Source organism: Poromitra crassiceps (assembly GCF_964638095.1).
Source record: "Poromitra crassiceps genome assembly, chromosome: 5".
Classification (NCBI taxonomy): Eukaryota; Metazoa; Chordata; class Actinopteri; order Beryciformes; family Melamphaidae; genus Poromitra; species Poromitra crassiceps.
The window spans coordinates 25108715-25120886 of NC_139642.1; the positions used below are offsets into that span (position 1 = coordinate 25108715).

Sequence of the window (12172 nt, forward strand, 5' to 3'; positions counted from 1 at the left end):
GACCCCACAGTGACTTCTGCCTCTGTGACATCACATGCATACCCTCTATATAGACAGAGGTAACTAATGACACATGAGGGACAGCTGGAGAAGGCAGGAACACAGGGGGCAAAACGGGAGAACTCATTGGTGGGGAGAACTCGGGTAAGGCGGCAGAATAACGAGGGAACATAGGCAACAGGTGGGAGGAAAACAGAGAACACACAAGGAATAAACATAACACAGGCCTTTCTCTAAAGTATGACTTTGATTATGGCACGAATCACCCATGCCAAAATTCAATACAATACACACATTGAAATACAATACACATATTGAAAAGGCAATACACATATCGAAATACAATACACATATCGAAAATACAATACAGTTGTTGTATTTTCGAGATGTGTATTGTATTTTCAATATGTGTATTGTATTTAAGCATTTCGGTATTGTATTTATTGTTACACATGTATTGTATTCTTCAGATGTGTATTGTATTTTCAATATATGTATTGTATTTCCAATATGTGTATTGTATTTCAATGTGTGCATAGTATTTCAATGTGTGTATTGTATTTGATTTAGGCACGACCCACCCTCCATAGAGAGCTACACAGCTCCTCCTGCATCGCCTGCAGTTGAGCGAAGAAGCCGCAGTTGCTCACGGAACAGAGGTCTATCGTCTACTCACAGGTCTCACATCTACAACACGGTCGCTACACTGCTTTTTGCAGCATTAATTGCAACGTCTTTTTTACCCGCACAATCTGAAGGTATGTAGCCTCTGGTAATGTTTTTATTTGCCGATGATTCCACATTGCTCAACTCACATTTACCCTCAGGCTCTTTCTACTGTATGTTCGTCTAGGACAGGGGCATTCAATTAGAATTCAGAGAGGTCCAGTTCGAGAAAATTTCCTCAAGCAAAGGTCCGCAACATCGTAATGTCTAACCTGCGTTATGATTCAGTGCCATAGAAGTACCCTAATAGTTGTATCAATGTCTGTATGTAATCAGCCACAAAGAACAACTCATTAATTTCAACAATTAATATATTAATATTTTCAAGTAAAGTAAGGGCTGCATTTAAAAATAAAAAACACAGGCTATAGACCCCTTATACAGCTTGTCAACATGGAGCTGCGCGCGCATCGTGTAGGCAAAAAGCCCCGAGCCGCTCATTGACACAGACAGAGCTGTGTGAAAGACGCCGCTGTCAGGACTGCTCTGTGCTCATCTGCGACACACAGTTAGATTTTAGTTTTAAAATGCAGTTCTCGGCTTACTACCACAGCTTATCGCCTAGTGATAAGCAATGTTATGCATCGAAATTAACGTTGGTTAATGGGATACGTCTTACAGACCCATACCATACGCACTGGCGCTGTCAATTCGCCAAGCCTAGAGTGGCCAGCAATACATATATCGTGCATTCCTTTATAACTGGGGATAGCGTAGATAATTATTCTGTAACTTGCAAAGATATATTGTTATGTTGATAATGCACACAACTCAATAATGACATTATGTAACGTTACTTGGTCGTTCTAACCGAGTGATGTGGCTGAGCAGCCTACAGTTTCAGGCAGCTTACCTGATTATGAAGAGCACTACATTTCGGGCATTTTTAATGATGTCCTCATTCCAATCAGTTCAACTCAATAATGACATCTAACGTTACTTGGTTGTTAACTAACCGAGCGATGTGGCTGTCACTAGCAGCCTACTACAGCATACCTGATATGAAATGAGCGAGCACTGCAAAGTCGGGCATTTTTAACGATTTCCTCTTTGGGCTTGCAACCAAAGACACCTACGGTTAGCATTAAAAGCAGTATGAGTTGACGGGATTCGGTAAAACTTTAGTCCTTGCTTTGTTGATAGTGTAACAGACTGTTCAGTGTTGTGTTGTGTTCTATTGCGTGTGTGCGAGGCTGTGTATGTTCCCTCGAGGGTTGCCGTAGAACAGGATATGTGGGGAGAATAAAGGTGAAGCTGGTTATAACGTTACAGCCTGGCTCTATCGTTTATTATTTTATTAACCAAGTGTGAATAGGCGGACCCGAATACTCTGCTACAATAGCTTTCCGATTCTGGCATCCCACTGTACAACACGAAGACATGTCTTGCTCGAATAGTTTTCGGACCACTGGAAAACTACTTGACAGGGCTGCGCGGAGTCTGTCTTTCTGCCTCCGTCTTGCGCATCTGATGCTGTTTGTTGTCATTGTGACGTAGGCGTATAATTGGTCTATATATCAGAAAGCTTTTAAAAACGCATCTTAAAATAAAGTGCTTAAAGGGGCCCTATTATGCATTTCTTAATTTTGTATCATATATATGTTGTTACAATCTTGGATGGTCAAATTAAACATGGGCTAAGCTTCAAATAAATATGTGAAAGTGTTTTAATGTTACCCCCATGAACCCCGCCTCCCGCCCATGAACTCTCGTAGACGAGATGACATGGATTTATGCCGATTTTGTGCGAGAACCATAGTTTTGGTGACGTCAGGTAGGACTTGTTACCCTGGCAACAAAGCGTTGCGGCCGGCCGGCGCGCAACGCGCGCACGCCCTAGCCCCCACCTTTCCCTGTGTTGACATTTCTCCAGTACACTGCCGACCGACACGACAGTAGCGCTGCTAATTTCCACTCGTCTCGGCCTATCTGCCTTTCACTTTCACACAAAACAAGGAGACGACTTGGAAGTGAGCCAGGATGTAGGACTGAAGTGGTAAGTTCTGAAAATATGTGTCTCATTCCAGCATCGGTTGTACCTAGCAGCTAGGAAGCTAATACCACCGGCTGGGTAACGTTAGCACTTGCTATTAGCCTAGCAGCACAGCTGCCTTTTTTTTTTTTTTTTTTTAATAGACATGAACAACCGATGAATGACGAAGGCACACATTTTGTAACTTGTAACGTTAGTCCAACTTGCTGACTTCTCCAAGTCCTCATTTTGGTTTGGTCCGTGTAGCCTTTGCTAGGAGAGGCACACTATAGTCACAAGCATTTGGGAAGTTAGCTAACAGCTACATTAGCTGTTGTGTTGTGGCTTGAATGTGACGACAATAGTGTGAAGTTCCCCGGGCGGGGAGCTGTAAAACAATTATATAAACGAGCAAGGGATTGTCAAAACAAATTTGACCATCGATAACAAACATGACTTGGGCGTAACAAGCAAGGCTATCAATTGATATATCAACATCCCCCTAGCTATCTATCCCCTAGCTCCGCTCGGCCCAGGCTGTGCCGGGACATTTCCTTCGGCGGCTGGCCGAGCAGGGCATCACGTTCCGCGGCCAAACACAAAAACTCCTCGCGCTGCCATCCTGGAGTATTTTCCGGAGGGTGGGGGTTCAAGCACAGGACCTAAAACAGAGCGTTTCATACAGAGGCTGAACTGAAGGGGGCAGTGAGAGCCAGTACAAGATAAACTGAGTTTTTTCAACTATGAATGATGCAATAAGTTACTCTACTGGAGGCCAACAATAAAATAATAATACATTATATTAGCAAAATATGGGCCCTTTAAGAAAAATGTAATAAAAGTAGCAGCTTGAGCTTCCCTTTTTCTGGTTTTTGGCTAGAATGTAAATTTCATTGGCCAAGTAACGTCACGTGAGACTCTAAAGGCTCATTTATACTCCATTTTCATACGAAAATAAATGCGTCCGTTTCAAACGGTGTAATACGGTGTACTTCCATGCGTCTTTCACGTTGGTATCATGTTAAGCAATACATCCACCAGTGGGCAGTAGAGAGTCAAATGCATGAGTGTGTGTGTGTGGTTTTGCTCCGTTTCATGCGTATCCGTAAGCTTTCAGATGACGGACAGAAAACGCACGAAATGAACGCAGAGTACGGACAGAAGGCTCTGTCCGTCTCCGTCTTTAACGTAGAGTATAATTGGGCCTTAAGCCAGTACCGTAAATTGTTAAAATTTAACCAATGCTAGAATCGTTAAATGCCGCAGCTTTTCTGGCTATTCTAGTATTTACGGTACTGGCTTAGAGTCTCACGTGACGTTACTCGGCCAATGAAATTTACATTCCAGCCATTCAAGATTCTTCCGTGCAGCAGCGCTCCACTCGGCTTGTCAGAGAGCTGATGTCAGTGAGGTCAGTGAGCAGCGATACATACACACACACACACAGTCACACACAAACACACACACACACGGGGGAGAGAAAACCAAGACACGTTGGAGAAATAGGTGAGACACAAGAAGTATGGCATGCTCTAAAAAGAGAAAAGTGGAGAACCGAGTTTTTAATGAAGAATGGACAGATTTGTCCATGTTTATCCACCCCACGAACGTTCAAAGCCGTATGTCCGATCTGCTGCGAGACACTTATTAAAAGCGGCTGTGTGTGTGTGTGTGTGTGTGTGTGTGTGTGTGTGTGTGTCTGTCTGTCTGTCTGTCTGTCTGTCTGTCTGTCTGTCTGTCTGTCTGTCTGTCTGTCTGTCTGTCTGTCTGTCTGTCTGTCTGTCTGCGTGCGTGCGTGTGTCAAGGCTGCAGCTCTGGTCCCGTTCAGTGAAGCCGCTGCATGTTGGATCGACGCTCTGGCGGTTGAATCCAGTATTAGGTCACAAGGCCCGCCTCCCCATGTTAGTGGATGGGAAAATCACAACCAAAATAATCACAGTATACGTCACCTTTGCAGACCTTTGCTTGAGGAAATTTTCTCGAACTAGACCTCTCTGAATTCTAATTGAATGCCCCTGGTCTAGGACTTCACTGTAGTACGAGCCCTCTTATGGACTCCTGACATGACGTGAATGTTGCTCTCCTGACTGAGACATGCTGCTGTCTAACGTGACTTCTGTCCACACACGCTGTGAGATGTGGTTTGGTGTTGGGTTTCTGGGAGGAGAAATCGATTTATAACACTTCCTCCAATCCCTTCCATTCAAAAATCTCCTTATGGCGTAGGTATATTGATTAAATTTTTATGGTATGGAATGGTACTCACTTAAAAAAGAATGGACCCCTGCACACTGTCTTCACTTGGTCAAAAATGGAAATTTTAATACAATGTTTCGGTACGGACCTTTTTCAAGTGATAGCCTACTTGAACCTGCCTGTCCGTCTCCTCCTTGTGTGTGTGAGTGTGTGAATGACATCACTGAAGACACAATGACTCTGTGTGTGTGTGTGTGTGTGTGTGTGTGTGTGAGAGTGTGTGTGTGTGTGTGGGGGGGGGGGGGGGGGGGGAGGACAATCCGCCCCTAATAGTAGGGCTCGAGGTTGTCTTACCTCCGGATAGTAGGTCGCGGGAGCGCGCATAGCTCACCAAAATGTGTTCATACATACACCACCACACATGCCCTCTAGATAACTCACGAATCCCAAGGCATGTCTGAAAGTGGTGTGTGTGTGTGAGTGAGTGAGACAACCGGGACACAAAATTCAAACAAACAAACATTGCCCACATTGCCAAATTTATAGATAGAAGATAGATGGGGTTAAAGGATTTTTTCTTTTCCAACCTGGACCTTATTTCCTAACCTTGCAAGCCAGCTGAATTCTCTCGCGAGATCCACCTTGAATCCAAGCAAAACACTAATGAGAGTTTCTGACTTCCATGATTGGAAGTTAGGAGGAGACACTAATGTATGGTTTTGTCTACCAGGGCCTGTACCGGAAGTGCTAGCCAAAGAGGGGGAAACTGCTCTTTTATCCTGTTCACATCCTACCCTGAGGAACATCACAGGAGTAACTTTTGATTGGAAGAAAGGCAGTCAGGAAGTGTTCCTTTATTCGAACGGGTGGCACTACAATAACGGACGCTCAGGCCAAGATGAGGAGTTTGTAGGACGGCTCTCATATTTTCCTGATCAACTAGAGTCCGGCAACGCCTCCGTGTGTATCAGTAACCTGGCGGTCTCAGACAGTGGGATGTATTCGTGTATTTTTCCCCAGCCTAAAGGACAGGCAGACATCTGCTTCAACTTTCAGCTCAATGTCTGTAAGTGGATTTAATATTTATGAATTCATATTATTATTATTATTTGTGATCACAGTATCTGTCAGGCTTTCAGGCATGCAAACTACCGTACTCACCTTTCAGCTGCTTGCCTCCATGGTAGCATGTCTCCTCTGTCGGAGCTGAGCTAACCACTTCCTGCCTACTAATCTGCCACAGTTATCAAATCAGGTGACTAACAAAACCGCTGCCACTCTTTGCTTGCTCATCCCCTCATGTCACTGTCCATTGAAAGCTGAATCCTAATGATATGTTTGAATCAGATCGGATTTCATATCCTCATCCTAGGATGTGGATATGAAATCTGTCCCGCTCAGTTTCAAATGGGAAAAGAAAGCTTTCCACTCAGTTACTGGACTAACAAATTCCAACTTTTGTCTGTCAAGAAAAGGTAAAATACCCAACCACTCTAAACAATGATCTTCTTCTGATGTGTCTTTTAGCCCCCAACCCAGAGGGCTCTCACTTAAAAGACATGTCTGGCATAGAGAGGGGTGAGTCCTTAACAGTTTCACACGCATGTAGCAGTTTTGGTTGTAATTATGCAGCATAGTTCACTGCCATTATTAATACGTAAATGTGTATTTTTCAGCAGTTCAGTTTGACTAACTGCAGGGTGGTTTGCAGAATTGGAGTTGCTTATTTATGGGGGGGGAAATTTCAAGTCAAATAACAGTGATCATTTGGTGTTGCATGGCCATCAAACAATGCTAGGGTGTGTAGTTAAAGGAGAATTTCGTTTTTTTTTTTAACCTGGAGCCCTCTAGCCTGGGTAAACCCAGCCCCCAGTTACCTGCTATCAGGCTTACCCTGCTTACAGTCACAAGGCTCGTCCGCCAGACGGTAGTGACTGAGAGCAGGTCTAAGAGCAGGTCACGTGGCGGCTGGGTTTACCCAGGCTAGGAGCCCTCTCCTCACATTAATTATTATCTGACGACTCACCCAGTGTTCTCTGCAGCGATTTGGAGCGTCGTAGGCGTTGTTGTGATCTAAATAGTACTCCAAGCCAGTCCTTGAATGCGCTCCGCCGGGGCCACATATCTAGCCTAGGTAAACCCAGCCACCACGTGACCTGCTCTCTCAGTTCCCAGTCACTATCAACATAGTGACTGAGAACAGGTCTGAGAGCAGGTCACGTGGGGGATGGGTTTACCCAGGCTACCACATATCGTCATGATATTATCCCTAAAGAAACATCAGACTGCTATTCACCCCCGGGCTATTTCCACTAGTCTTTACAGGGATCTCATTTCCTCATTCGGGGTGAGTTTCACCAACTCTCGTCAAATCAGTACACAGCCCAGCCGGCAGGAAAGTCTCGCGGGACTTGACGAGTGGGATAATATCTTTAGGGATAATATAATGACGATATGGGTAGAACACGGGAAGAAAACGTTCTATTTACATGGAGTAACAGCACGCTGCCATGTGGCCCCGACTGAGCGCATTCAAGGACTGGCTTGGAGTACTATTTAGATCACAACAATGCCTACGACGCTCCAAATCGCTGCGGAGAACACTGGGTGAGTCGTCAGATAATTAATGTGAGGAGAGGGCTCCAGGTAAAAAAAAAACGAAATTCTCCTTTAAGGCATACATTATGCTTATTGCTCTAATTCTGTCTCTTCACTCTTTCTGAAACACACTTTATTGCATGTAGAGCCGATGTAGAGTAGGGATTTTATCAACACAAAAACATCCAATCACTCATTTCCAGCACTGTCTGCACTGTCCTTTTACCCAGATGCAGCTCCTAAACCACATCCCGAAATACTCAATGCCAACAAGGAGGGAGTGCTACTCAAGTGCTCAGGTGAAGTCACTCTGTGGAAAGGTGCTGCCACTCCTGTGCTGGAGTGGCAAGACGGGAATGGAAAGGTCGTCCCTGCTGGAGAGCAACAGAACTACACAGACAGTGAAGGCCACCGCTACCACATAGAGCGCAATGTTACTGTTTACAAAAATGGCACCAGCCACTACCGCTGCATTGTTAAACAGGTGGACATCGGCCACATGACTCACCGTGACGTTCATGTTCTTGGTGAGAGTAATTTTTTTTATATGCAAATAATATTGAACATAAATTAGGGATGGGCACAATTATTCGATGATCGATAATTGATAGTTAAGAATCACGTTGATCATGTGGCATTTATATATATATATATCACTGATTCTTGAGAGTTGGGACAAAACAGGTTTTAAAAATCTTTTTTTTTTAATGCACACTATATTCATTAAAGTTATATATTTCTGTAGAGAAAAGTCTTAGCTATTTAACCATGTAAAGGAACAGGTTCTAAATGAAAACAACATTTTAACAAATAAACATGTTTCCCTTTAGAACTTGATTTGTGTCAACTCCGTCAGACACACTAAAAAGTATAAAAATTTAATTCTCCCAGTCCAACAAGAATCTAAAGTTCTGAAGTATGTTGTAATAATGTTTAGTTACTCTGATATGTAATAAAATACAATATGTAAACTTAAGTTGTGATTTCATACTATTCTGAAAACCCAGATTTAAAAAAATCAGCATTTTTCAAACTCTTATTTTATTTTAATATAATAAAAACTATTTACTTAAATAAATAAGACATAAGAGGATGTAGATCAGATGCTCCTTTATTACATAAACAACATAAACTGAAGAAAAAATACACTTTTTTTTCAAAAATTCACCAAAACATACATCTGACGGTGTTGACAAATAACTAACGGTGTTGACGACAAACTGACGGTGTTGACAAAAAATGTGTGTGCATTACTGATTAATGAACAAATGGGTTTTTAAACAGATGGAGGTGACAATAGATGAAGAACTTGAACAAAAATTTGAATTATATTATTATTATATAATAAACATACTGTAAATTACACCGTTTCCAATTATTATAAATGTAAAAAAACAGCAGTAGCGAGCACACTCCAAAATAAAGTAAATCAAGGTGCAGGGCCAAGGTAGAAACGTGAAATGGAGAAAAGGCCAGCACTCTAGAATGTCCTTTATGCGTTTAATAGGTTTAGTAAAGCACAGCAAACAACGTACGCGTTTCAGCAGGTAGCCTTCATCAGCGCTGATGAAGGCTACCTGCTGAAACGCGTACTAAATAACACCGTTTCCAACTATTATAAATAACACCATTTCCAACTATCAAAAGAACAATGATGGACAACAGGGGCTCTTCTCCTCCTCTCCTTTCCCTCCTCTCCCCCTGTGTTCATCTACCTCTCCACCACTTCCTCCTTCTCCTCCACCTCTTCTCCTCTCCCCTCCTCCTCCACTTCCTCCTCTACTCTTCCTCTCCTCTTGTCTTCCTCTCCTCTCCTCCACATCCTCCGTCTCCACCTCTTAGCCTGTGTGGGTCCTCTGGTGCCTTTCTGCTGTGGGTCCTGTGACTAACTGGAAAGATACATGAAAAGTGTCAGACAGACAATTCAATACTGTCAGTTGTTCATTTGCTTGGTCTTCGTTGTGATTTTCTTTTTTAAAGTGGCATGCATGTGTGGGTGGGAGAGTGGTGTGTGTGTGAGAGAGAGAGAGAAAGAGAGGCTATGTGTGTGTGTGTGTGTGTGTGTGTGTGTGTGTGTGTGTGTGTGTGTGTGTGTGTCTGTCTGTCTGTCTGTCTGTCTGTCTGTCTGTGCGGTTGGCTGTTTATGGGGGGTGAGAGAGAGTGGGTGTGTGTCAATTAGCTTATTTAAGATTTCCTTTTTGTCTAACCTGCACTCATGCCTTGAGCAACAGGCGTCGGACATGCTCACGCTCTATGAAGTCCATCACATCAGGGGCGATGGTGTAGATCTCTCGTGTTCGTGATTGGACTGGTGATGCATTTCCCATTAGTTTCACTATGATGTCTTCAACTGGGCAGAAACAGACATCCTTCCTGCCAAGCTTAGGTCGAACCTTTGCTGTTGGACCATGGGGATGCAGAAACTCCACTTCCACGTCTTGATGCTCAGTCTCCACAGCAATGGTCTTGGCTAGCCACCAGTGGTCATCATATACTACTGCTAGCCAGTCTCCATTCTTAAGGCTGCTAACAGTCGTTACTGTCATAGTACCCTCAGGACCTTTCTGAGGCTCCTCATCCAACTCCTCCTCCACATCTTCCATCTCCATATCCTCTTCCATCTCCCCTTCCGTCTCTTTTTCCATCTCCTCCATCAACATGGCCAAAGGTCTTTTCTTCCTTGCCCTCCTTCTATCACTTTGCTGTTCCTCTGGGTAGCCATGGAAATAGAAGGTAGCTGGGCTGAAACATTGGCAAACCAACATCTCGCTGCAAAAGCAGGATAGTTGTCTGTGGTGGATCCTGTTCTCATGTGCAATGACCTGGTGTATTTGTCTTGTTGAGGGAACCTGTTTGAGAGGTTGCATGAGAAGTGTATCGTATCTTTGCATGTCTTCTTCTGCAATGTTGTACAGCTGAACGCCCTTCAGACTGTTAGAGACCTTTTCAAAGAATGTGTTTCCATCCGTCACGTCATTTCCTCTCAGGACCAGGTTGTCAGCTGTTCTTTTCACCGTTCCGCCAATGCCGTCTGGTGCGCCCTTACCATGGGAAGTGGGGAAGAAGTTCCATGTTGCTCTTTCAAACCCCAATGTAGATGGGATAGCAGACAGAAGAAAAATATTCTTCTTGTTTTTATACTGTTTACTTGGACCATCAGACCAAAAGTGCACGGTGGTAACCTGTGGATATTTCGTCTTGATGTCTTTTAGGACTGGATCCATGTGTGTCCAAATTGCTGCAGCATCCTGTCTCTTTGACTCTGAAAGTGTGCAAAACCCGGCCTTTCCACCCTTAATGTAATACATTCCGGTATGCAGCGTTATCTGTGGCAGATTTTGTCCGAAATGGCAGGCCTGAACTTCAGATTGATACTTGCATCTCCACGATTCCGAAAAGTCAACGTGGACAATTGCTGTACTTTCATCACAGGTCTCAATTGTGTTTCTGTATGCTTTTGACTGGTTTCGCACTAAACACACATGTGTTGTGGTTTCATTTCTGAGTTTTTGCTCATAGAGTTTGATGAGCTCTGAAAGACTGCCGCTGTGTTGGACGAGCTTAGTGTTGATGTGGATTCCATTGACTGTGTCTTCTTCAACTTTCTCCCACTGCTTCCACTGAACATGGATTTTGTCTTGCTCTTGGGTTGGAACTGTACCTTTGTTTAGACATCGTGAGCAGGTGTGAAGAAGGCAGGCCTCACTTGCTGGAGAGCAACAAACTAATTGAAAACTGTCATCCAGTTTGTTTGACTTCACAACACCAGATGATCTAAGGACCTCGAGCATTAAGCATGCATTTTCATGCATTTGACACAGACATGTCTTCCGATCAGATGCTTTTGGTGCTGTAACATTGAATGGCTTCAGAGCACAGAATGAAGAATAGCTCAGCTTCACAGTAGGGTTCCTAATGAGGAAATCACTGTGTAGGTTGATCATGGAGTCTGTCAGGATCATTCTCTGGTGCTTCATTTTGTTCCTAGTGATGGTGTCCGTCTTATCAGTTGTCACACGTGCAGAGTTAAGGAAGAAATCCCGAACAGTCTGTGTTATATCCTGTAGGAATGTTGGCTTTTTCTTTGTCTGTTTCTTTCCTCTCATTGACTTGTATGTTAACCCAAACTGGTGGATTTGGTGAAGGAGACGATACTTTTTGAGAATCTTGCCTGATGACACACTCAGTGCTGGTTCCTGACGCCATGGACCAGGAGTTTGTTTGTTTTTCTTCAGCTCTCTTCTGAGGATGTTGTGGAATAGAAGGGCTTTCTTGATTTTTGGATTCCTAATTTTGCTTCCCGATAGCATCTTCTTTGTTTCTGTGCCTGGGGAGTCCAACGGTGTTTTATTTTTAGCCTTTCTTCCTCGCAATTTTTGCTTTCTCAGTTTGTTTCGTTGCTTTGTTATTTTCTTAAGCTTCTCTTTCAAAGCTTTTATTTCTCTTGAATGCCTTTTTCTCGTTTTTCTTCTCTCCCTTTCCTGTCTGAGAGACTGTCTGCTGTGTCTGGCATTGCTTTCTTGAATATTCTGTTCTTCTGGACTTTGTGGGGGGGTGTCTGCCTCCAGGACTGCACCTTCACTGGTCCTTTTCTGTCTGGACCTTTTCTGTGCCTCTCTCCAATACTTTCTTTGGTTCCTCTTTGCCCTGTCTCCCATCTCGCCTATTTGTATTACTTTT

At 43.6% G+C, this 12172-nt stretch overlaps 1 protein-coding gene across 1 annotated transcript in view; it reads left to right on the forward strand.

Annotated features, from left to right (window-relative positions):
* Positions 1-12172, forward strand: part of LOC310776394 (von Willebrand factor A domain-containing protein 5A-like) — a 62976-nt gene that overhangs the window by 22204 nt on the left and 28600 nt on the right. Inside the window, exons 9-12 of the mRNA XM_083636587.1 lie at positions 571-659; positions 5787-5960; positions 6422-6472; positions 7723-8019. Coding sequence (XP_083492713.1) covers positions 571-659; positions 5787-5960; positions 6422-6472; positions 7723-8019 — 611 coding nt within the window. The remainder of the gene's footprint in view (positions 1-570; positions 660-5786; positions 5961-6421; positions 6473-7722; positions 8020-12172) is intronic.